Genomic DNA, 26,894 nt, shown 5'->3' with positions numbered 1-26,894 from the left:
CTGATCAGATTAAATACAATAGCAATGTGATGCAGCTAATAATCTGTCCCTATAGCTCAGTCAATGGTTACTGTTCCTAATGTAGCTACTCTGTATAATAACACAACAAAATTAGTGTATGCAAGTTTAATGTTCCATATTGAAATTAAACACTTTGTGGCTCCTTTTTGAATATAAACTTCTTTTGCTTGATATTCTCAACAATGTAATGCAAAATGTTTCCCTCGATCATTTTCTCTCCCTGATGCCCTACATTCATCACCCTCCAGCACTCACTGCTTCCTTCTCCATAGTACTACCATTTGTAATCCTTTCTGACTGGAATGGCTTCAAATCCAGGACGGATCAAGATCTCTTTAACAGGATCAACAGTAATATCTTTGTTCATGAACTGCCCTATATACACACACAAGTACAGATTAAGTACAAGTTATAATTACATTACGTGGTTACCCATTAGACCGTGTGAATTTTCCATCAGTTTCTCTTGTACTACCCAGTCAATGTCTAAATGCTGACTATGAAATGTGACATCAAAGATGGCTGCCTGTTTACTGTAGACAACACGTACACGAGGGTTACCCTTATGCTTCACCATCCCTTTAACTGTAATATTGTCATGACTATTAATGTTGATTTGTTCAATAGCTGAAGCTTTAAATTCTCCTTTATTTTGAATTTCCACTTTATGATCAATGCTATTAAATATGACAGTTGTGTCATCATCTTCACCACTTGGTAATATCACAGCCAGTTTACCAATCCAAGTAGCTTCAGTTTGATCATTGATACTGTCAATGAACAAGGCGTTGATGATCATATGATGATTACTGATCAAGTTGAAGGATAGTCCAGAATATCCTTGGATAGAGTAACACAACATTTCATTGGATGGTAGAGGTATACTGAAGTGAGGATCACCACTGACTGAAAGAGTTATAATAAAATAACTGTAATCACTTATTAGTCTATACTATAGATGTGATCAACTTAACATACCTGATTGATGCTCCTGTTGGTCATCAACTGTAATGTGAGACAAAAAAACTAAATTATGACTCACTGTTAACTAACTAGCTGTATATGTTGACTACAACAAAACGTTTTGCAGGGTACGTACTGTACATTAAATGCTTGTATATATTACTTGCACTGCACTAGTGCTGTACATGTAACATGTGTATGCATGCATGTAACACAATTACACAAATGCTCATCACCTCTAACTTCAAGGCTTCCAGCATGTCCATATCCACCATGCAGTGCAAAGGAGAAGCCAAACAACATGGTATTTAACAAAGCTCTTTGGTTAGTATGAAACACTTCAAATGTTCCTGTTGAAATGTTATTAATATATGTGTAGTAGGCTTCATTGATGCCATTGGCTTGTATTGGCACCCACTGGTATGTGTCTAATGATATACTGTTTCCTCCAGAGTTAAAATACATCATTGTAGCATTGAAGTACTCAGCCAACACTATTACAATCACAGAATGTATATAACGCAGATCTGTTTGATACCCAGACACTGTGGATGATAATATTTGGTTTGAATAATGAATTGTAGCTGGTACTAGTACCATAGCAGGATCACTTGGATACCTTGACCGTGCATACTCGACTACCAGAATTTCCTTATTTGAATGAATAGCACAGTGATCCAACATCCCTAACTCTTTGTGAATATATTCTCCTTCATTGATAGTGTGTGACTCCTCTACATCATTACAATAAAAGTTAACTTCAGTTATATCATTAGCTGCCAACACTCTAATGTAGTAAGTATCTACTATTCTGGGAATGGGAACAATATAGAATGTTGTTCCCCACATTGCAGTTGGTAAGCTTTGTTCAATCATGTGATCACAGTCTCCAGCTGTTACTGGTAATATTGCACAGCCATGACCACTAAACAGTGAAACTGGTTTATCTGTTATGATTTTAGTTCCTGTCAAATCCTCTGAATGTGATACGTAGAAAGTCTGTAGTTGGCCAATGTTATATGAATACTCTGTTCCAGCAACAAGATCAATATTAACACCATCAATGATAGTCCTAACAGGTTGTGTCAATGTTATGTTCATCGTTGTATTTGCTTGTGTACCAACTACTAGCAGCTGAGCAGGCCACCTTCCAGCTCCAAGAACCATACCCAGTTCAAAATACTTGTACTGTATTATGTTAAGATCAACTGTAGGTACAGCAAGATAACTGCCATCTGTATCTGCTCTGTGTCGCCTAAAGTTTTGACCAATCACAACAATGTCATTGCTGTCTACTTGAACATGTATGCCTTTATTAGTAATTGTAGTGTCGCCAAATGTCTGCAGATCATGAGGGAGCTCCACAAATGCTTCATTAGCAGCTGTAATGGTTGCTTGGTAGGTCTGTCCTATGGCCGGCACATCAATGATACAATTCACTGGTGAAGTGTTTGAGGTTAATAGTAATAGCGATGGTACAGCTCCCGCATTCCTTTGATAATTTAATGGAAATCCCAAATAATATTCTCTCACTGCAGTGAATGTTTCTAATAGAATTATTATGAAGTTATAGTGTAAACTAATGCTCAAAGTTGTGGTGTAGCTATCATAAGTATAGCATGTACTGTATGGATTACTATGGTTTCTAAGTTATAGCAAACAACAGTCACTCATATATACTGTATGGTTTATCATAAAGGAAATATCTTAAAATATGAGGTTACAATAATGCACTGGATAATGTTATCAAATATGTGACTTAAGGTATACAATCTTATTAGAGAGTATAATCACGTTAACGTACTATGTGTTCATGTGTTGCTCAGTTATTTTATGGAATGAGCTCATGGCTTGCTTAATAGTATAACATTATATGTAGTAATAATGATATATGTTAGTTGGTTATACAGGCCATGTGAGAATTGTGTCAAATGATCAGATTAAGACAAAATAGCCTCTGCAAAAACCTTACATGTTCACATAGTTCACTCTAATGCTAGCAACTAATTTAGCTATACAGTGGAACCTCTCTATTATGGACATTTTGGGACCCAGAAGGTTTGGCTATTTTTGCTGTAATATAGAGGTTTTCCTCTTTCAGAGATAAAAAATGTATTAACCAGACCTGTTGGGACCAAATGTTTGTCCTCATTATGGAGGTTTTTTCTATTGTGTCCTTACTTCGGGGAGTTTGTTAAGAGAGATTCCACTGTACTAATATTAATAAATACTTTACTAATACTTATAAATACGTACTTTACTACAGACAATGTTGTGTGCTGGTCATTTGGCATGTAGCTAGCTACTGCACTAACCTTTGTGCAGCAATACAAAACTAAACATTTGCATGCCAACATATTATAGTTAAGGCTTTACAGAGCTAGTTGTCAGATAGTATTGTGCACTATAGCTACTGATTATGCAGTTATACTGCAATATTCTCTGATACTATTGAATTTTTAAAGTACCACAGGAGCTATTGTGAAGTTATTAGACGTTGTATGATTTTTTCTCAGCAAACTTTGAACTTCAAACTGGTGTAATCACTGCTGCAAACAAAAGCAATTGTGTACTAATACAACATTTGTCTAGGGCCACCATTTACACATGGATGCAAGCTCAAACTATTGCTAAAGTGTTCTTTAGCTCATACATATCTTAATGATATAGTGGTACAGCACTATATGTCAGTAGGAAAATTCTACCATATTCTATACAACTGTAGCTACTAGAGCTGTTTTATGTATACGTACACAGCCAAGTGTTGATGATCAATGTAACCTATAGCTACATAACAGTATAATATTATATTAAATAGATAGGTAGCTAGATAGCTGTACAATTGCTTCCTTTTCTGCTACTATAGCTAAGAACTGCTTATACTATAATTCCTTGTGGGATCTATAGCATTATTAATGCCATTAAGAAGAATAAAATCTAAATTGGTTATTAAGCTGTAGCTAATCGTGTTCAAGTGACTTAGCAGTAACATGTAGAACAATACGTTGAACATTTAATTAAAATAATGGATATTCAATGGCATGTAGTTTAGCATGCTTAATTTAAATTGAAGGGGTCAGTGGAAAAAGAGGACATGTGCCATTTTAGAATGGCTTGTTTTAACCATGTGAATAATATTGTTACTATAAGTAAACAATGGAATTTAAAAGCAAATAAATTAATTTTTAGCAATAATTCAATTATCAAAATTCTGTTTAATGTCCACTATGTAATTTTCAAATGGCACTTGTCAACCTTTTGCTGCTGACCCCTTCAATTACTGCTATAGTAATCAGTTAATTACAAGCTATTCATATCAAGACACACGATAGTGTGTCGTGCGGCCCAAGAAGCCGGCGCGCCACACCGTGAGTATATTGACAGGAAGAAAGAAAACGTCATTTTCACACATTTGTATCTCGGTGATACCTCATCCGATTGGAACCAAATTTGCTGCAGAGTTGCCCGCCAGCTAGGGGAGTCTACATTCCAAATTTGAAGGAAATCACTCAAGCCATTTCCGAGATACGAGTGGCCAAAGTTTCGTTTTTTTTTCTTCGTTTTTTTTTTCTTCTTCGTCTTTTCGCACACTTGCAAAAATTGCTATAAAACGCAAACGCGTACTCCGATCGACTTGAAATTTGGCACACAGAAGGGGAGTACAAAGGCGAATCCTAGCATCAAATGTGGTGCAAATCCGGTGAATGATTCAGGAGTTATGACCGACTATTCGAGTAAAACAAGATCGATTTGTTGTCACGCCTACAGGGTAAACCGTTTCATGGAATGAGTTGAAAATTACTATGTAGATGGAGTAACCATCGTAGGAGTGCCTTTTAGTGGTTTGAAAGGAATCGAGATAAAGACCACGGAGATATGACACAAAACCCAACCTGTGTCACAATTACGCGATCGATTTTTAGGAATAAAAAAGTATTAGTTTTCACGCCTACTAGGCAAACCGCTTAGAGCAATGAGCTGAAAATCGGTGTATAGCTGGAATAATCTTCATTGAAAGTCCTTGCAGTAGTATAGAAGAATTGGATTACAAACCACTGAGTTATGATTCGAAAGCCAACTCCGTGTAGCAAATGCGAGATCGAGATACTCTAATAGAACAGTCACCCTAATAGAGCATTCAGCTAATTTATTTACTCCATTATAGAATTCTATTACCATATTCTGTAGGGAGTTCAGCTGCAAACAGTTAATCTTATAGACAGTTCAGCAAGAAGCAAGTCACCCTATAGAGAGTTCAGCTACAAATATATCGCTGTAGTGATTCATAACATTGCAAGTCACACTGAAGAGAGTTCAGCTATAAACAAGTCATGCACCCTGTAGAGAGTTCGGCTACACTCTCTAGAGAATTCAGCTACAAACAAGTCACTGTGGAGAGAGTTCAGCTACAAAGAAACTATCCTGTAAAGAGTTCATCTATACAAACAAGTTACCCTATAGAGATCACCTGCAAACAAGTAACCCCGAAGAGAGTTCAGCTACAGACAAGTCACTTTATAGTTTATACAGTGTTCAGCTACAAGTAAGTCACTCTGTAGAGAATTCAGCTACAAATAAGTCACTCTGTAGAGAATTCAGCTACCACCAAGTCACTCTGTAAAGAATTTTGCTACAAACAAGTCACCGTGTAGAGAGTTCAGCAACCAAAATACTACTCTGTAAAGAGTTCAGCTATACAAACAAGTTACTCTGTAGAGAGATCAGCTAGAAACAAGAGAGAGTTCAGCTAGAAGAAGTCACCCTGTAGAGAACTCAGCTGCAAAGAAACCCTGTAGAGAGATCAACTACAAACAAATCACCCTGCAGAGCATTCAGCTATAAACAAATCACCCTGTAGAAAGTTCAGGTACAAACAAATCACCCTATATACAGTTCAGCTACAAAAAAAATCACTCTGTAGAGAGTTCAGCTGCAAAGAAGTTATGCTACAGTGAGATCAGTTTGAAACAAGAGGTTTCAGCTACAAACAAATTAACCTGTAGAGAGTTCAACTATGAACAGATCATCCTGTAGATAGTTCAGCTAGATACAAGTCACCCTATAGAGAGATCAGCTAGAGGAAGTCACCTTGTAGAGAGATTTGCTAGAAAAAGTTGCCTTGTAGAAAGTTCAGTAACAAAAGAAGCCATCCTGTAGAGGGTTCAGCTACAAACAAATCACCCTGTAGAGAGTTCAGCTGCAAACAAATCACCCTGTAGAGAGTTCAGCTACAAACAAATCAACCTGTAGAGAGATCAGCTCGAGGAAGTCACCTTGTAGAGGGATCAGCTAGAAACAAGTCACCTTGTAGAGAGTTCAGGTACAAAGAAACCACCATGTAGACAGTTCAGCTGCCAACATATCGCCTGTAGAGAGTTGACACGGCTAGAAACAAATCACCCTGTAGAGAGATCAGCTAGAAAAGGTCACCTTGTAGAGAGTTCAGCTACAAAGTAACCATCATGTAGAGAGTTCAGCTGCAAACAAATCACACTGTAGAGAGTTCAGCTACAAAAAGATCGCCGTGTAGAGAGTTCAGCTAGAAGAAGTCACCTTGTAGAGAGTTCAGCTACAAAGAAACCATCGTGTAGACTCTGAGAGTTAAGCTGCAAACAAATTACTCTGTAGAGAGTTCAGCTAGAAGAAGTCACCTTGTAGAGAGTTCAGCTACAAAGAAACCATCGTGTAGAGAGTTCAGCTACAATGAAATCACCATGTAGAGAGTTTAGCTGCTAACAAATAACCTGTAGAGAGTTCAGCTAGAAACAAATCAGAGATCAGCTAGAAGAGGTCACCTTGTAGAGAGTTCAGCTACAAAGAAACCGCCATGTAGAGAGTTCAGCCTCAAACAAATCACCGTGTCGAGAATTCAACTACAAACAAATTGCCCTGTAGAGGGATCAGCTAGAAAAAGTTACCTTGTAGAGAGCTCAGCTACAAAGAAATCGCCATGTAGAGAGTTCAGCCTCAAACAAATCACCATGTAGAGAATTCAACTACAAACAAATCGCCCTGTAGAAGGATCAGCTAGAAGAGGTCACCTTGTAGAGAGTTCAGCTACAAAGAAACCATCATGTAGAGAGTTCAGCTACAAAGAAATCACCTTGTAGAGAGTTCAGCTAGAAGAAGTCACCTTGTAAAGAGTTCAGCTACAAAGAAACCACTATGTAGAGAGTTTAACTTCAACAAATCACCAGTAGAGAGTTCAGCTAGAAACACATCACCCTGGAGAGAGATCAGCTAGAAGAGGTCATCATATAGTGAGTTCAGCTACAAAGAAACCACCACATAAAGAGGTCAGCTGCAAATAAATCACTTGTTGAGAGTTCAGCTACAAACAAATCCCCCTGTAGAGGGATCAGCTAGAAGAAGTCACCTTGTAGAGAGTTCAGCTACAAAGAAACCATCATATAGAGTTCAGCTACAAAGAAATCACCCTGTAGAGAGTTCAGCTAGAAGAAGTCACCTTGTAGAGAGTTCAGCTACAAAGAAACCATCATGTAAAGAGTTCAGCTGCAAACAAATCCTGTAGAGAGTTCAGCTACAAAAAGATCACCCTGTAGAGAGTTCAGCTAGAAGAAGTCACCTTGTAGAGAGTTCAGCTACAAAGAAACCATCATATAGAGAGTTCAGCTACAAAGAAAGCACCCTGTAGAAAGATCAGCTAGAAGAAGTCACCTTGTAGAGTGTTCAGTTACAAAGAAACCATCATGTAGAGAGTTCAGCTGCAAACAAATCACCCTGTAGAGAGTTCAGCTACAAAAAGATCACCCTGTAGAAAGATCAGCTAGAAGAAGTCACCTTGTAGAGTGTTCAGTTACAAAGAAACCATCATGTAGAGAGTTCAGCTGCAAACAAATCACCCTGTAGAGAGTTCAGCTACAAAGAAATCACCCTGTAGAGAGTTCAGCTAGAAGAAGTCACCTTGTAGAGAGTTCAGCTACAAAGAAACCATCATGTAAAGAGTTCAGCTGCAAACAAATCCTGTAGAGAGTTCAGCTACAAAAAGATCACCCTGTAGAGAGTTCAGCTAGAAGAAGTCACCTTGTAGAGAGTTCAGCTACAAAGAAACCATCGTGTAGAGAGTTCAGCTACAAAGAAACCACCATGTAGAGAGTTTAGCTGCAAACAAATCACCTGTGGAGAGTTCATCTAGAAACAAATCACCCTGTAGAGAGATCAGCTAGAAGAGGTCACCTTATAGATAGTTCAGCTACATTTCAAGTCACCCAGTAGAGAGATCAGCTGCAAAATAATATCCTGTGGGGAATAATGGGTATGTAATAAATATATGTATATAATTTGTATAATTACTAATAAAATCAAAAATAATTGAAGTATTAAAAATCTTCTTTAAGTTTTTTTCTTCTTCCTGTGGTAAAGAAAAAACACATGAGTTAAAAAACCCCCAAAGCCAGCCATTGGTCGGCTTTGCAGTATACAAATACAAAAAGAAGTGATATCTAATCAAAAACAGCCAAGCTGTAAAAAAGGTGCGGCCCCCAAAAAGGCCATGGTGAAAAAAGATGTGAAATCCAAGGTGGCGGCCAAGAAATGGCTGTGATGGTAGGTTAACGGTAAAAATTTTAATAACGACAATTCAGATGAATTTTGTGCCGCTTGGTCTTGGCACCAAATTCACCTGAATTGTCGTTATTAAAATTTTTACCATTAACCTACCATCACAGCCATTTCTTGGCCGCCACCTTGGATTTCACATCTTTTTTCACCATGGCCTTTTTGGGGGCCGCACCTTTTTAAACAGCTTGGCTGTTTTTGATTAGATTATTTACAACCTGAAGAAATATCAACTTACGACGCTTTCTTATTGCCTTGATTTCTTTAGCATTGCCAGCAAGTGTAAAGATTACTGCAATCGCTAAACACAATATTGGTTTACTGAGCATGATTGCGTCTTCTTTGAGAGATCTGTAACTCTTCTTGAATCAGGCTCTCTGATTTATCTACGGACAAGTATGTAACACTCAAGGAAAATTAAACTTATATACATACACTATGACACTCTATAAGTGTACAAAAGGTATTTACAAATGCTACACTTGTACATACCAGATACATGTATACAGTGGTTAAATAGGGCAAGGTTTCCAGAAATTCATGTATAAGTTCAAACTAAACTCTTGATAATATTATGTAGTTGATGTTTCCTTGTCATGCCTACAGAAGTGCATTAAGCAAGGAAATATTAATTGGGTGGCAATGTATAGAATGTGTTTCCTGAGAAATGATAATCAAATTGAGTATGCAAGCATGAACGAGGAAAAGCCTGTTATGTGGATTCTAAGTGAAATATATTTGCTAGCTGTATGGACTCTCATGGGTAGTAACACATCATAGTTGAACTCTGTTGCAACAAAATCATAATTTTGCACCTACAGTATGTGTTGTACATGCAACAGCTAAATTGAATGGATTCCTTGCTGACACACTCTGTTTACTGTTCTCTAAAATAAAGCTGTATTACCGTGTAGAGAACACCTGAAACTGAAATGAAATGGCTAGAGAATATATTTGGAGTGCTCATATAGCTATGTATGAATGTCATATAGTAAATATCACCAGCTGTAATAATATCAGAGAGGCGTTGGTGAGTCTAAATACAATTGCAACTGCACAAGGCAAATTATGTATTATGTATATCACTTGTATGCCAAGAATAATTTACATATTACACTGTTACATATAGTCAGGTTCATACAGTATAATGCATGTTGGACGAGGATTCAATGTATGTATAGAAGAAAACCTTGTAACTATCATAAAGGTATAAAGTACCGTAGAACATAGTCAAAAAGAGAAACACATCATAATTAAAGAGTATAGCTGCTTTGCCAGAGGGAACATTTAAGATATCAAGAGTTATAAACTCTACACAAATATTATGAACTCTTGACCTTGTGAATGCTCTTAGCTACTAAAGAGTGACAATCAGACTATCAGTTAAAGCAGCTAGTAAGTGACCTCGTAAGTGACAATCACTCATGCATCTTAAATGATACATTGTTTGGATGAGATTAATCTGTACATTAGGAGGTGATTTACTTTGTTCACACCTTTTATCATTGGCTGTTGGGTGATTGCTAATATATATATACTACCCAGGAGTTTGTTGTCCTAGTATTACTCATGTATCCAGGGAGGCAAAGCTCAGTCTGCTGTCCTGTGTTAGTGCTACTTCAGTACTTCTGACCCTCAGCTTCAGGAGTTAGGCTTACAGCTACACCTTGAAAATGTTGCATTGCAGATTAACAAAAATGAACACTCCATCTTAGCCAACGCAATCTGTTAACCATCTGCATGCTCGTTCCCTGTATTTAAAAGCTAAAACTCAGCCTACACAGTACAATAAGTCTCAATGTGAAAATCACTTGCAGATACTCACTGTCCAATCCAAGTTTGGTAGCTCTGCTGAATAGGAAAGCTCCTGCAAGACTTGGAAGTTGGAATAGGCTACTGGCTGGGCTGGCCAACTATCATTTCTCTCTTACTAGCCACTTCTGATACACAGTACCCACTGTTATCAGTCTGGTCAATACAATGTGATGCAAAGTGTTTGTTATGTGATTCCACCCAAATTACAACAGCACATGTATTGAATGGTTGCTCTGTTGCATTAACTCTGCAGTGTTACACTTAATTATCATCATAATCAGGTGCTTTCTGCTCTAGCCTCTGTGCTTACTAAGGTTTTTGCTGACTGTCCATCAATTTAAGTTTGCATAACCGCCAAGCCTGTGAAGCACTTCAAGCTACCATTCCAACTTTGATTCTATACATATGATCGCCCTGATAATGTTGTGTACAATTTGCAAGTCCATTCTGTTGCTATGTTGGAATTGACCTGTCCACTAGACTCTGTCCATCATTTAGAATCAGCACAGAATAGAAAGCAAATGAAAGTTGAATATTATTGGCAAAATTTGACAGATTAAATATGGCCAGTTACATGTATTATGAAACTATCGAAATTTCAACACTTGGCCATTACCACTTGGCCATTGCCTTTCCTTTGTTCGTAGCATTGCTGTATACAGGAAAGGCGGCCAAACTCAAACTATTTATTACTATCAGAGAATCTATACACATTGCTTTATTGAGAATTAAATTTATGTGGTATTTATGAAGATGCTCACACACTTAAAAACTAGCAGCATCACATAGTTCTCATTAACACTTTAACAATAACATTGTATTATCTGATTAGCTAATATTAATTTTACAACTTGCACACCTCGCACATGGCCGCATTATGATATCATTACTTTTTGTCGCAGTTAACTCTGCTTTACTTGGACGCGCACTTTTTTTACAGCTATAAGCTGTTTTTGGATGGGATTTCAATACTTTTTGTTAGAATAAGCAATGTACTGTTGATAACAGTAGGTGAGTTTCCATGATTTTGACAGAAACCCCAGATTACAGTGACAGAATATTAAAATATAACTGTAATTTTAGTGGCCAGGGCCGCCCACATTGGGGGTAACTGGGGTATTTTTCCCCCTACCACAGCCCGAAAGGGGCCACTTGAATACCTGTTTAAAGAAAGATCGATATACTCTAATAGAGCAGTCAGGATCTAGACCCTTCCTTGCCCCTGGGCCCCTCTTTAACTCTTTTCCCTGGGCCCTTTTATTTTCTCAGGTCGGCCCTGTTAGTGGCATGCAACTGCAGTCAACTAACACTCATTTTAACTATTAAACCCTTAACAACGCTTTGCCTTTCATCTTGTACTGCATTGAAACGATCAAAATACTCTATTAGAGCAGTCACAAAACAGCTGTAACACAGCAATCAATATTTAGCATAGTTACAACTTTTGCTTAGCATCGGATTGTATAGTTTAAATTACTAGCTACTTACAGACTTTACAATATAAAAATATGGCACTTGTAGAAATGTGACTGTTCTATTAGAGTATCTCGATCTACTTCAAGCATTGACTAATTCAAGTGAAGAAGCTACGCCCCTGCCAAGAGATCTTGTGAAATGAAATGAGAATAGTAAAGAAAAGGCAAGTATGTACAGAGACAATAGAGGGGCGCGTAATTATGTCCTGTTGTAAATAAACTCCTTTAAAATTTATATTACTACTAAATAAATGCACCAGAATAGGTTTGTGTGGCTGTTGTCTCCAAGGTTGTCTCATTACTTGTCTTTTCGTGTTGAAGGGATTTAGTCGCAATTGGTGAGTTTAACTATACATGTATTTGTGTTGTAAAACTTAATTGTAAAAAGGCGATTAGCACATATCATGATAAACATGTATTTGTCACAGTAGAGTCTCTCACGAAGTCACGATTATTACGAGACATTGGACCAGGGTAAAAATTTACTGCTATATTTAGAGGTTGTAGCGTTTGTATATCTTAGTATCTTAATAAATAATCCCCCATGATCACTAATCACTAATAGTACAGTGAAAACTGGTCATTATTCAGGCCGTAGGGACAAAATTTTCTGACCTTGCCTTTTAAAGAGGTGGCTGCATTATGCGGCCTTAAAAAAAAGTAAGAAGCATGCTGCTCTAACTGGCTATAGAGATGGGTTTAGTGTATGACAGCATATGAGACAGTGAGTGCTGGTAGCAAGGGGGCAGCCAATCTGTTAGAGCACCAAAAGCACTGCTTCAGACATAGGCAGTTGACTGTCAGCCCCAAGTGTAAAAAGTTTCACTATTGGTCCTTATAAGCTCCTGATGAAGTCATTATCCATAAGATATATTTTTCAGAGTATCCATTTCAGTTCTACAATATAGTAGCCAAGCATAAGATGAACATAACATAACACAGCATTCCAGTAGTTTAGTGGTGACCACAACACTGCCTGAGTTAAACTGTGGTGAGATTTGAGACTACCAGAAGCCCTGGAATGTCTTCAACACATGAAATACCAAATATCTAATGCCTGGCTTTCATCCACAGTGGACCTGTCTTGGTGGCCACTTGTACAGAAGGGAAACAGCTGCCACACAGTCTTGCGAGCGAAACAGCTAGTTGCCACACCCCTTAATTATCAATTTGTAAAATCTTTAGCAAAATTGTGTGTGCGAGCAAGTGCGATGTGGCAGTGCCGTGTATATGGTTGCTGCCTAGCAGTGACACATCACGAGTATTGAAGTCACAATGCATTACTGTATCATCCATCTAAATACAATCTCTGAATGTGTCATTTTGTGTAGAGAGCAATCTTCCTGACCTGCAGGTTTCAGTGTATATTGTTAACCATTAATATTGTTCACAATATTGTGAACTATATGTACAGTGAAACCTCACTTAGTGGCCACCTCTTTAATAAGACCACCTCATTATATTGGCCACCTCTAGTAGGTCCCAAATATAGCTAAGCATCACTTATGACCTCATTAATAAGGCCACTTTGTTATTCAGGCCAAATTTTTTGGTCCCACAGCCTGCCATATTAATGAGGTTTCATTGTACTTATGTGAATTTTTATTTTTCGTAACTTTTCTTCAGGTTTACTGATGGGCACTATGAAGCATTGTTGACTGGTACGTGTATAATGTGGTGACTTGAAATTCTAAAACAGTACGTAGCATGTCTTGTATGTACATGTAATGTGTTGTAATGTGTCCACACATCCACACATCTTAGAAATAAATATAATTGTATTCTCTATAAATAGTCAGTTCCATTGTGCCACTGGGTCATAAGTTGGTTGAGTATGGATCATCCAGGGTACTTGAGTCACATTTTGTCCTGGCCAAGTGGATCTCATCCACTGACAGAATATACAGGATCAGATCACGTGTATAAATTACGGTGGAACTTGTTTATTGCCACCTTCACTCATTCAGCAAGTAACAGTGTATAAATTCTCAATTGGAATTGGCTTTTCAAGAGTGGTTGTCTTTCTATACTAGTGGCCATTAAGACAGGTTGTACTGATAAAGTGTACATACTAGAGATGCAACAATATCCTCCACTTAGTGTCGTTTGATAGTGATGCAATGGAGACTATGTATTATTGCATTTAAATACTATACTATTATATTGCAACTGTAGCACGTATTTATAACAGGAATGTTTGTTAACCGTGTAGACATGCTGGAGCCACACCCACTCATCTGGATTCTACAAATGAAGTCATACCAACTTGTTGTCATCATACTTACTCGTTACTCCCTTGGATGAATATACATGCCGTCATGTGAGACTTGCTACCATGGCGGGCCACTGGAAAACATTTGCATAGCAGTTATATTACAGTCATTATTGTACAATTCTTACATTATTGTTGTGAAAAGTGTTTGGTATTCATGTGTCTCCTCTGTATGTTGTAATTACATGTGTAATTTTGTGTGGGGGTGCTATAAAATGCAATAATGCATGGTGACAATTGTATTAGGCGATTTTGCACACTTCCTTTTAAGCTAGCTACATGTGCTAATTACTCACAGCTTGTGTCAACAACTGGTAACCGCAGTTGTACTCTTGTGTCATTCTTTAAGCCGCGCCCTTAGAGGACAAATTATGTGGGGGCGACTAATTTCAAAACGAAGGATGGTATGCAGCACCATAGATTATATCTATGGCAACACACTTCTTGGTGGCTATATGTACTGATTAACTACATAGAGCGCCAGTTCATCAATACCCAGTGACCGCAGTTGTGCTCTGCGTCATTCTTTAAATTCCGAGTAAAATTCTTAGAGAGCAAATGATGTGGGGGCGACTAAATTCAAATTTCAAACTAGCCATTCTCGAAAACAAATGTTTCAATCTGAACGAAACTTTTAGAACAGTTTAAAGACACATTGCCCTACATGCCAAGCGAGTATTGCAGAAAACAACAATCTGGGATTTGTATTTGGCCTCTAGGTCGACTGAGGACAACTGAAACTTCGTTTGGTGCTGAAATCACGACTGTAGGGTAATCATGTATGGTGAAATCGATGATGTGAATCTTGAGGTGATTGAGTGAATACTGAAGCGATAACAGGGCGATCAATGTTCGGAATGCACAAAGGAACGCAAGGCATACACCTGCGGTTGCGTCTAACCGCATGCGATAAAAAAAATAAAAAAAATGAAACTTCACCTTTGATGTCGGCAACCTCGATCACGAAACAATCGGCATGGATTTGCTTCACTGCTTGTGTGGTAGTTACTAGTGACACGATGAGTTCAACTCCAGAGTTTCAGAGGGATAGCGTAAGTGACGGGTGGATTACAGGAAGGCCGAATTTGACAACGTTCGTTCTTGTAAAATCCTCACGTAGTGGTCGCGTCATTTATTGTCTGCGGCGCGCGTTTCTGCTTTACTGGCCGCGCGACTCACTACCGTGAGTCTTGATTTTAATGATTATGATTAACATTAAAATAGCAGTAAAGGCAGAACCTGTATACTGGATCAATACAAAATGCACATACAAATCTAGAGTCAAGTAGCTATCCAATAAGGACTCAAAACCATTACAGAATCAGTGTTAACTGCAAATGGTGGCAAAGCATTCCAATTTTTAATCAACCTATTGAAAAAGTAATTGGATCTACAATTGAATCTGGATTGATAACAACTTAACTGATGTGCAGTGGTAGGAATATAATGTGGAGCAATCTGAGGTATTAAGAAGTTTGTATAACAGAATCAAGTCCCCCTTTGTGTTGCTTGTTGGCTAGAGATGGTAATTGAATTGTTCACAGTCACTCACTGTACGACACATGCATCTTTGAAAGCTGCAGCTGGGAGCAATCATGTGGCTCTTTGCTGAACCTTATCAATTTTTCTTTGATCAAGGATAAATGATGGCCATACTATATTCTAGCTCGTGGAGCATGCCCCAGACCCCCTAGATTTAAGTGTGCATGCAACAGACATTTTGTAAACCTGTTACCAACTATATTCCTGGAGCCACCCTTGATTATAAACATATACAATTTAAGCTTAGCTGAATAATACAAGTGTTAGAAGTAGCTATATTTGTGACCAGGTTTTAAAAATGGATACAAATCACACATATCATTAAGTGTATTTCTCTATTGATTTCTCTTGCATCAGGTAATTCATATGTACTTACTTGGAATTCAAAGAGGGAAGTATTCTTTCTAGCATAAAATTACAAATATGGTTTGCAAATTCTGCTGAAAAACAAACTCTCATAATTATGTGTGATTTGGATTCATTTCCAAAATCCAGTCACAATTGTGTCTTGAAGTTTAGCAGAGCTTTTACTGAGATTTATTTTTTATTTTTTAAAATTCCAAAGTGGTTACAAAGACAATCAAAGTCAAAGCTAAACATAATGGTAATTATTTTAGAGGCACTTATTAAAATTATGGAAGAGGAAGTGGATATGAAATAATTCTTTTCTACAACGTCACAGCCTCACAGGTATAATGAAAAGTCCTATGCATAAAATATATTGCAATACACTTTATCATGTGGCATCTAAGTCAGTCATTTATTAGATGTATGATTAAGTTTTTGCTGCATACTAAGGAACTTTCATTGTACTTGTGGCTAACTAATAAAAGTAGTGTACAATATATCCCAGTGAAGCCATACTTCAAAGAATTTACTGGAACTGTATGGTAGTTATTATGTCCAGTAAGGTGTTAGCTAAACTCCAAATATGCAATGTCAGTATAACATGCTTATACAAGCTGAATATAAAGCCTGGGTCAAGCACTTACACAATTGTGCTTATAAGCACCTTAAGCACTTGTTTTAAAGTGCTTGCAAGCATTTATTATTGTGTAGCATTTGTGTTGTGCTGGCACTTAAACACTTTATGAAACAGTGCTTGTAAGCAGTTTATAAGCACTTTTGAAGCACAAAGACTGGCAGATGTTGATTAAATAGTCTTTTCTTCAATAAAATTAAAATTTTAACAGCCAAAAGGTGCAAGTAGGCAAAACGTTTTATTATTTTTAATGTTATGGCTTCTAGCATTATATAAGTGGGTATCAACCAGGGGGATAGGACAAGCCCACATGAACTGATGTACATTATGCAATGCATTAAAGTGATGCTTGAAAATATTTCACGTGAACGAATGGTTACTGTACAAAATATCGATGGAGAGGTTTGACAAGGTTCGATAGATATTTGAGTTCTACCATGTTTGTACTTTATGATGGTGTGATATTTGTGGAGAAATACAAAACCGTTACGAAGAAATCAGCGTTCCGAAATGACGACATGTGGCAATCATCAATTTACCACAAACGGTCTCCGCATTTATCAAACAACCACAAACAATCATCCGTGTTGGACATATCCCTATAGAGAGATAGAAGAATCCGTTTCTTTTGAATATATTTTAGTAGCACTAGGGGCCTTGTGTAATGCTATTACGAATTCATGTGGGCTTGTCCTCCCCCCCCCCCCCCCCCCCCCCCCAGGGCATCAACCAAGAGCTATTTTCAGTTGGAGGAAATGGCAGAGAAAAAGTTGCCTGCTGTTCTCAGTCACTTTGAACTACCTAATTGTCTGGATGGCATTTTCAAGGTCAGATGTAAACAGTGCCACAAGACAATCTCAGGGTTACATCTAAAAAGGTACAGGAATACATAGAAGCACCTGTAGAGGATGAAAAGACTAGTCCATTACAGTACTGGAGCAAGCATAAGCATTTGGGTAAGTACGTATCCAAACATGGCCCAAGAAGCAGCAACCGTACTAGGAATTTCTGTGTCATCAGTTCCTGTGTAGAACGGTTGCAGGAAAAGTATTCAGACCTGAGAAATGTTTCAAATGTAGGTTAAAGGATGAAACAATTTACAGATTAATGATTGTTCGTTTCAATAATAAATACTATAGACAGTAAATTCACAGCTGTGTTGATGCAAATTGTAACCTTTAATTTAAAGTAATTAAGTAATGATATCAAGCACCACTTTTATAGTGCTCAATTTTGTAATTGAAGCATTTAGTTTATTAAAGAATTTGTGCTTGTGCTTATACTAAAGCACTTTAGCAAGTGCTTGAGATGTGCTTTAAATACTTGACCTAAGTGCTTGACCCATTTCTGGGCCACAGACACCAAAAGACCTTTTAATAGATATAAGCCAGCCATCCTTGGCTATATATGAAGCCGTGTGTATCAAAGTACTGACAGGATTTTACTTGGATATATCAGAAATTTTATATATTAACACTCATCATATATAAGTGTTAATAGTGCAATTGCAATGCAAAAGGCATTAGGTATACAATGTGTTACCATTACAACTTAGAAAATATGACATCACAATGTATTAAAACAAACAAAAGTTGCTGCAATGGGTGTGTTAGATAATTTTGTGAGTTATTCATTCGTAGGAACTTTTTATGTTGTTTTATGCTCACGTGAGATAATAAGTCAGTGATTGATCATACACGTGTAAGAAAGTTGTTAAATTCTAGAAACGAAAACGAACAACTGGCGCCCAACGTGGGGCTCTAGAAGGCACGAATCGAAGACAACTACCTTGATATTAGTCCGGAGACGACGACATATCGAACTGGCACACCGTCCGACGAAGCAGAAGATTGAAACAACGAGGAGAAAAACTGAGAGAAAAACAACAAACCCACTTTCATTCACTGAACAGCCTTCACAGCCGATTCTGATCTCAATTCTAACCACAAACGAAAACGTCTGGTACCGTGGCAACATTCTTAACGGTACCCGTGAAGGCAAGCGCACGATTCGATTGAAAGTATTGTTGTTGTTGTTTTTTGTAGAATTCGAAGAAGACTCGAGAATTGTGTGACATGTCAGAGGACGAAGCATCTGCACGTGCGCTCGAGAGAACACGTGCTATTAGAGGTGGTCATCGCGGCGTCGTAACGAAACTTATCCGTGAAGCAGAAGAGATAATAACAGCCGCAACAGGGCCTTTAGACGCTCCAGGAAGAAACAGAGTTAATGCTATCAAGCAACAGTTGGAAGGAAAGCTCAAAACTTTAGAAGAATTGAACAAGGAAATTTTAGCTAGCTGTGATCCTACAGTCATTGTTACTGAGATTGAGGAATCAGATGCTATTGTAACCAAGGTGATTAGTTGTAAGCTTAAAATAGATGAACTCATAGCCGTAACTAGTAGTGCAAGTTTCACTTCATCTGAGACAACTGTTGCTTCACCCGTTAACCCATTGACCCATTCAAAACCTCGATTGCCGAAGCTCACTTTGCCCAAGTTCAATGGAGATGTTACTAAATGGACTACCTTTTGGGACTCCTTTAAGTCAGCCATTGATGAAAACCCTCAACTTGCTCCTATTGACAAGTTTAATTATTTGAATAGTCTTTTAGAAGGTAACGCCTTACGATGTGTAAAGGGCTTGCAATTGAGTGAAGATAATTATAACACGGCCCTAGACTTGCTTAAACAGAGATTTGGGAAGAAGCAACAGATCATTTGTGCCCACATGGAGGAACTTGTCAAATTGTCTGACTGTAATAATGATCGACCACATAGCTTGCGTTCATTGTATGACCATATAACAGTACACATCAGAGGTGTTGAGGCACTTGAAGTCAATTCTGATCAATATGGCAGTTTGTTGATCCCAATCATTATGTCTAAGCTACCAAGTGAAGTTAGGCTTAAGGTAGCTCGGGAAAACCAAGAAGATGTATGGCAAATCAAGGACTTGATGAAGGTTTTACAAACGGAGGTAGATGCCAGAGAGGCTAGCGAGACCACTAAGCTCAAGTCAGCATCACAGACTGCTGCCAAAAATCATTCACAAAACAGACACAATCATACTGCAGGTGCCTTTGTGTCTCAAAATCGTCCAATCAAATGTGTGTACTGTAATGCACTACATTACTCAGCTTCCTGTGATAAAGTCCGTGATGTGAAGGAGCGTAAGGACCATCTTATCAAGACAGGACGTTGCTTTAACTGTCTCAAGGCAAATCACAAGACTAGGGAATGTTTGAGTACCAAGACATGTAGGCTGTGTCATCAAAAACACCATCAGTCGATTTGTAACTCTTTGTCACAACAAGTAGAGCCCTTTGTCCCTTCTTCCTTACCACCTGTCTCCCTACCAACCGATGGTAGTGTAGCAACCTCTAATAATACCAGTAGCAATAAGAACGCTAAAACTGTTTTGCTACAGACCGCCAGAGCTGTTGCTTACAATCATGACACTGAATCTTCTTCCAGAGTTCGAATTCTTTTTGATAGTGGGAGCCAGCGGTCTTATGTTACAGAACAACTCTGTTCCAGGCTGAAATTGAGGCCAGTTAGTACTGAAAGACTACAAGTTAATACATTCGGTGGTGAACACTTTAAGGCTAAAAGTTGCAAGCTGTACAGAATTGATTTGTCTAAACCTGGAGTTCATGAATGCCACTCGATAACTGCCATAGGTTATCCTACCATTTGTTCCACCTTGCCTTCAGTAACAGCTGTGGGAGAGTATACACACTTATCAGATTTGGAGCTAGCAGATTTCTCTGGAGGACCAGATACCGCAGCAATAGAATTGTTGATTGGCTCCGATTTCTACTGGAAGTTTGTAACTGGAGAGGTACGTCGTGGAAGTGCTGGTCCCGTGGCCATACATAGCACACTTGGATGGCTTTTGTCTGGCTCGATCAACCCCACTCAAGTATCCGGTGATACCTGTACACATTTGATCTTGGCTACATCCAACGTAACTAGTATTCCTGAAGTTCAGGATCCAGTCCAAGACATGCTACGAAAGTTTTGGGACACTGAGTCAATCGGAATAGTGGACACAGAGCAAGAAATGACAAATGAATTTTCGAATCACATACAGTTTCATGAGAATTACTATGAAGTTTCGCTACCGTGGAAGGAAGGACATTGTGACCTCCCTAATCATTTTTCCTTGAGCCTTAATCGATTAAGACACCTTCAACACAAGCTACTAAGAAATCCGGACCTTCTCACAGAGTATAATCGTATCATAGAAGAACAACTCCAGAAGGGCATAATTGAGCAAGTCAATGCACCAATTCCAGGTCAGTTTGAGAAGTACACACTTAACAAGAGAGGTGAGTCGGTACATTACTTACCTCATCATACTGTTATCCGCCGGGAGAGAGCCACTACTAAAATTCGAATTGTTTATGACGGTTCAGCCAAACTCAACGAGTCTGAGCCTTCTCTTAACGAGTGTCTTCAAACTGGTCCCAACTTAATTCCAAAATTATTTGATGTTCTTCTTCGATTTAGAGCCCATCCTATAGCCATTACTGCTGACATTGAGAAGGCCTTCCTTATGATAGGCGTAGCACCTAAGGATCGTGATGTACTTAGATTTCTGTGGTTTCAGGATCCCTATAAGCTGGATAGTCCCATACGTCAATTTCATTTCACTCGAGTAGTGTTTGGCTTAAGGCCATCCCCTGCATTGTTAGGTGCAGTTATTCTTCATCACCTCGACAAGTACAGTAGCATAGAACCTCAGTTAATTGAAGGGATAAAGAAAGGGCTATATGTGGATGATCTTATTACTGGTTCTGATAGTGTGGCTTCGGCCTTTCAGATCTATACCAGAGCTAAACAAATTATGAGTGAAGGTGGACTTAACTTACGAAAATGGACAACAAATTCACCAGACCTTCTAAAACGAATAAGACAAGCTGAAGAGGCCCATGCTGGTAACCATGGTAGTACCCTGACATCAGTATCTGAAGAAGAGCAAACTTATGCTCAGTCCCACACAGGGTTAATGAACCCCACTGAATCTCAGACACACAACAAGCTCTTGGGTGTCTTGTGGGATAGTAAATCAGATGAGCTTCTAGTCGACCTGTCAGAGTTGGTACGCTATGCCCATAGTCTTCCAATGACCAAACGATCAGTTCTTAGGGTGAGTGCCAAGATATTTGACCCTTTAGGGTTACTCAGTCCATTTGTTGTTAAGCTGAAACTGTTGTTTAGAAATTTGTGTTCTGAGAATGTCAATTGGGATGATCCAGTAGAAGGGGAGATTCTTAATAAGTGGAAGTCATTGATTCAGGAGTTCGAGTCTCTTGGTCAGATAAGAGTGCCAAGGTGTTATTTTGACAGTTCCCGTGTACCAATCTTGTTTGAATTGCATGGGTTTAGTGACGCGTCGTCTCAAGCATATGGTGCTGTAGTTTATTTCAGAACAGTTTATGATGATGGGAGCGTATCATCAACTTTGGTCTCTTCTAAGACACGTGTTGCTCCAGTGAAGCACCAAACAATCCCCCGACTAGAATTGCTTGGAGCACTAATGCTTACTAAATTGGTCTTGACTGTGAAGAAGTCACTTGATTCCTTGCTTAGTTTAAACTGTTACTATTGGACCGACTCCACAGTGGTGCTATTTTGGATCAGAAACCACAAACCTTGGAAGCAATATGTCAGTCACCGGGTGAATGAGATTAGACGTCATTCACTTTCAGAAGAATGGAATCATTGCCCTGGGTCTGTCAATCCGGCAGATATGCCATCACGAGGATTAAAAGGTTCTGAACTTTGCGATAGCCAGCATTGGTGGATTCGGCCTGAATTTTTGTGTAAGCCACAGTCCGAGTGGCCAAATACCACAAGTCTTAGCAGTGTTGAAGAAGCTAACCTGGAATTAATCAAGGAGGTGCCTGTCATTTCACATTCCTTGGTCGTTTTGAGTACACAGTTTAGGCTACATGATGTGATTGACTGTGAAAGATTTAGTAGTCTGCTTAAGTTGCTAAACACTACTGCTTATGTATTTCGGTTTACAAGACTGTTACGTAATCAAATCCGCAGCAATGCTTCTTCAAGAGTCAGTGGTTGTTTAAGTCCTACTGCTGAGGAGATAACACAGTCAGAATCTTATTGGATAAAATCTATACAAGGAGACTCTTTTTCAGCAGAAATCAAGCATCTTGCTACTGACCGCCCAAGTGAATGTGTTCCTCTTGTTAAACAATTTGCACTCTTTCTCGATGGTGGAATATTGAGGTGTAGAGGAAGATTGAATAATTCAACATTGCCTTTAAATGCCAAGAATCCAATTCTACTGCCCCACAATCATCCGTTTGTTACCTTGTTGATTCAGCAATACCATGAGAGGTCAAGGCACAGTGGGGTGAATGATACCTTGACACTGCTGAGGGAGAACTATTGGATTCTGAAGGGTAAGCGAATTGTGAAACAAGTTATTAGCAGATGTGTAACATGCTTAAAATGCGAAGGACTACCTTATCGTGTCACTACAACTCCTGACTTACCAGCAGAGAGGGTGTCTGACGACCCTCCTTTTACCCACATTGGTATTGACTTTGCGGGTCCGCTCTACATCAAAGATAAGTCCTCCAATCAAACCAAGGTGTATGTATGTTTATTCACTTGTTGCTCAACGAGAGCGGTCCACCTTGAACTTACAGAGCTACTTTCGGCTGAATCGTTTTTATTAGCTTTCAGACGCTTCGTTGGAAGAAGGGGATTACCATCAACCATATGGTCTGATAATGCCAAAACTTTCAAGACTGCTGCTAAGGAGATTCAGAAGTTGATTCGCTCCCCTGAAGTGATAAAGCACCTTGCATCCAGCCGTATAACCTGGAAATTTATAGTTGAAAGAGCACCGTGGTGGGGAGGTTTTTGGGAACGGATGGTCCGTTCAGTCAAACGTAGTTTGAAGAAGTGTATTGGTCGAGCCTCCCTCACCCATGATGAACTAAGTACTCTCTTGGTTGAAGTTGAATCAGTTGTCAACTCAAGACCCCTCACATATGTCTTTGATGATTCAGAGGGCATCAACTACTCACTGTCACCATCTCATTTGATATATGGGAGGAAGGTTGCCAACATTCCAAATATTGGTCACTTTGAGATTGTCAGTACTTCGGAAAGCTTGTCAAGACGTGCTAAACGCCATCAAACACTTCTTAGACACTTCACCAATCAATGGAGACGCCAATACTTGTTAAGTTTGCGAGAAGCTCATTCAACTGCTTCAAGATCATCAGCAGTGAAGTCAGTGGAAGTTGGTGATGTAGTCATACTACGTGATGAATTAACTAAGCGGGCGCTTTGGAGATTAGGCATTGTGACTGAACTTTTAACAGGAGTAGATGACACAACCAGGGCAGCAATTGTCAAGACAGTTAATTCTGACAGGACTCAATTTCTTCGTCGCAGTATCAAACATCTCATTCCAGTTGAGCTGAATACTAATCTTGATGCAGTCAATGATAGTTCGGTATCAACTACTGATGAGGAGCAACACGGTTCTACATCCAGTTCTACACAATCTCGAAGACGAGCAGCTGCTATCAGGGGAGAGAAACAAAGAAGACTTAACACTAGCAATTAGTTACCTTGTACACCTGTTATCATGTAGAGTTTTTTTTTGTAATTTTGAGTTGGCTCACTTCCGTGCACCAACCGCCGGGAGTGTTAGATAATTTTGTGAGTTATTTATTCGTAGGAACTTTTTATGTTGTTTTATGCTCACGTGAGATAATAAGTCAGTGATTGATCATACACGTGTAAGAAAGTTGTTAAATTCTAGAAACGAAAACGAACAGGGTGCATGGCCATCCTGAGAATAGTATTCCCAACCATTCTACCACCAGTGCTAGCTGCCAGCACTTCTTATTTTGTCATATCATACAGTATGGTAGTACTGTATAACCAAGCCCAAAAGTGCCTTCAGTATGATCCTAAAGGCTTCCAATGAATTATTACAAATTTTTTTTAAAAATTGTTCAATGGAATTTTCTGCTGACTAACTGCCTGCCTGCCTGATGCCTTCAGGCTCGATAACGGTTAAGGCTATGGGCTTGATTTTTTCACTGTTCGACATTACTTTGACCCGAGACATATCTTTTGGCATACCACAGTACATACAATGCATGCATCATGGACTTACCTTTGTCCTCCTGTGTCCCATTTCTTTTTGCTGACAGCCTAAGGTGTCAATTTACGGTAGTGCAATGCATGGCTTCCCTACAATACGTTTGTAAACAAGAATCATCCGTATTTTCCGTGGTGACTGGATTGATTGCAGAGACAATTCTAACACTGTTCTTTGTTTGTAACACTGTGTAACAGGCTGAACATAGCTGAAAGTGAAGCGTAATGGCGCTGCACTTTCGAGGCATTAATTGATAGTTGGGGCATGCAAATTGTTGTGTTTTCGTGATGACTGGATTGTTGCAGAGGCGCTTCTACTATTTTTTGTCTGTAGCGCTGTGTAACAGGCTGAACATAGCTGAAAGTGAAGCGTAATGGCCACTGCACTTTCGAAGCAGTATTAATAGGTGGGGCGTGCGTTCAGACAAAACATTAATTCTGGCGCTATCCTTTCTTGATGCGGTATGCATAGGTTTACCATCATAATAATGTTACAAAAAAAGTAAACAAACAAGTTTAAGAAGAATTTCAAGTTTGATTAGGGATCATACAGTAGAAAAAAAAGGTAAGGAAACAAGGAAGGTCGCCTACACCTGCAGATATACTAGTGAACATTTAATCCCTATAATTCAGTCTATATCCCAAGACCAAGACTGAATTAGGGATTAAATGTTCACTAGTATATCTGCAGGTGTAGGCAACCTTCCTTGTTTCTTTACTTTTTTTTCTATGATCCCTAATCGAACTTAAAATTCCTAATTTTTCCTTAAACTTGTTTAAATGTTACAATGTAGTCCAGTCATTTTATGGCTTGATCTTAAACTAATTGCAACACAAATGGTTTCAACAGTTAAATGCTAGACGAGATTCCTGTTTCATTTAAACAGTAGTTCAAGACTTATACTTTTGCATGAGGATACAGCCTGTTCACTATCCTTGTCCTTCACCTTTCCTGAAGCAACATCACTGGGTTCTAAAATTGTATAAATTATCACCTTGAATAAGACAAAAAGTCACAACAGTAGCGAAATGGCTGTATCCTTATGCGAAAGTACAAGTCTTGAACCACTGTTTAAGCGAAACAGGAATCTCATAGACTAATCCAGTGAGGCAGTAAGTGTCGACAAAATTTGCCACTCACCTGTACAGCCATTTCTTATTTTCTCATGGAAAAGCTGTGCGAAAGAACTCTATTGATGTGTTTTGCATCATCTCAAGGAGCTGTTACAACAAATAACATTGGGCCAACTGATTTTGAGTTGCTTGAGGAGGCCATTGCTGCTGTTGCAGAGCAGAAGATTTCACATTTGGTAACTTTGACAATCCCAGATACTGTGAACTCTCCTTTAGTTGTTGCTGATGGGATTGCTTCTGAAACTCTGTGTGATGGGCAACCACATGATTTGAGGCACTCTAGTAATCAAGCTCACTACCCGTTAGAATTGCCCCTTTATCATCCGCCTACAGTTAGTAGTAGACCTTTAACACTTTCCAGACCAGATCTGTAGCTCACATGTATATATGTTGTAATTAATCACTTTGTACTTACCTCAGCAACTTACAAGAACGGTTTAAACATTCCTCAAAAACAGCCACAATGCTTTAGCTCACTTTCTAAAGACTAGCAAAGGTGCTAGCGTAAATTGTTATTATTGTTATTATCTACTTTGCCAGTTAGGCACTGGAGGGTGTACACAGAAGGCAAATTCTTAACATTCATCAGAGTCAACTGCCGGCAAGGTGTGTTTCCACAGATCAGAGTATTGCCAAATGGGCGCGCCGCTCCGTGTGCCATCCCGTATCTAGGCTGCTAGGTTTACCACAGCTTCCTTCCTCGTCAGGAGTAAACCCTTCAGTAACCCCATCTAGCCATTGGTTGACGTTTGATCACTTAGATTGTGAGAAATAGCTGTCTTCCAACCAGAAAGCGTCCTACAACTTTAATCAAAAACGTAAAAGCTCTGCCTTCTGTGTACACCCTCCAGTGCCTAACTGGTAAAGTAGATAATATAACATAACAAAAGCGCTTTAATTTGAGTGCTGATCTATGTGTTACGTCACCCGCAATACTGTGGTTACATAATGCAA

The 26,894-nt window shown here is 38.8% G+C and overlaps 2 protein-coding genes and 1 long non-coding RNA gene across 4 annotated transcripts; 2 read left to right on the top strand and 1 right to left on the bottom strand.

Moving 5' to 3' along the window:
- On the bottom strand, window positions 1-26,850 carry LOC136252007 (IgGFc-binding protein-like). 2 transcript variants are annotated; one of them, XM_066044335.1, is made up of 8 exons: window positions 26,356-26,850; window positions 26,240-26,308; window positions 25,948-26,185; window positions 8,801-8,948; window positions 1,221-2,531; window positions 1,000-1,026; window positions 454-927; window positions 1-396 (listed from the first exon to the last, which is right to left on the bottom strand). In XM_066044335.1, exons 4-8 carry the CDS (start codon window positions 8,889-8,891, stop codon window positions 296-298), a joined length of 2,004 nt encoding a protein of 667 aa, XP_065900407.1. In that variant the 5' UTR covers window positions 8,892-8,948; window positions 25,948-26,185; window positions 26,240-26,308; window positions 26,356-26,850; the 3' UTR covers window positions 1-295. The 2 variants fall into 2 exon arrangements, with proteins under 2 accessions (XP_065900407.1, XP_065900406.1); XM_066044334.1 differs by having other exon boundaries at window positions 25,948-26,308.
- LOC136252006 (uncharacterized) lies at window positions 12,065-14,297 on the top strand. Its single transcript, XR_010699309.1, has 3 exons — window positions 12,065-12,190; window positions 13,479-13,550; window positions 14,065-14,297. It is a non-coding gene; the product is annotated as an uncharacterized lncRNA (long non-coding RNA).
- On the top strand, window positions 18,724-24,264 carry LOC136253828 (uncharacterized). The gene has a single exon (XM_066046485.1). It carries the CDS (start codon window positions 18,724-18,726, stop codon window positions 24,262-24,264), a length of 5,541 nt encoding a protein of 1,846 aa, XP_065902557.1.
- Window positions 26,851-26,894: the final 44 nt, after the last annotated feature.

This window comes from Dysidea avara, chromosome 4 (assembly GCF_963678975.1).
Source record: "Dysidea avara chromosome 4, odDysAvar1.4, whole genome shotgun sequence".
NCBI classification, from domain to species: domain Eukaryota; kingdom Metazoa; phylum Porifera; class Demospongiae; order Dictyoceratida; family Dysideidae; genus Dysidea; species Dysidea avara.
Note: the sequence above shows the minus strand (reverse complement) of the source record. Positions and strands in the feature narration are given on the sequence as shown.

Excerpts from the sequence above, each read along its gene's own strand:
- LOC136252007 (XM_066044334.1), bottom strand. The coding sequence starts at position 8,891 with ATGCTCAGTAAACCAATATTGTGTTTAGCGATTGCAGTAATCTTTACA. Across the intron at positions 928-999 it reads CCAACAGGAGCATCAATCAG|TCAGTGGTGATCCTCACTTC; the intron begins GTATGTTAAGTT and ends TAACTCTTTCAG. Across the intron at positions 397-453 it reads AAATTCACACGGTCTAATGG|GGCAGTTCATGAACAAAGAT; the intron begins GTAACCACGTAA and ends GTGTGTATATAG.
- LOC136253828 (XM_066046485.1), top strand. The coding sequence starts at position 18,724 with ATGTCAGAGGACGAAGCATCTGCACGTGCGCTCGAGAGAACACGTGCT.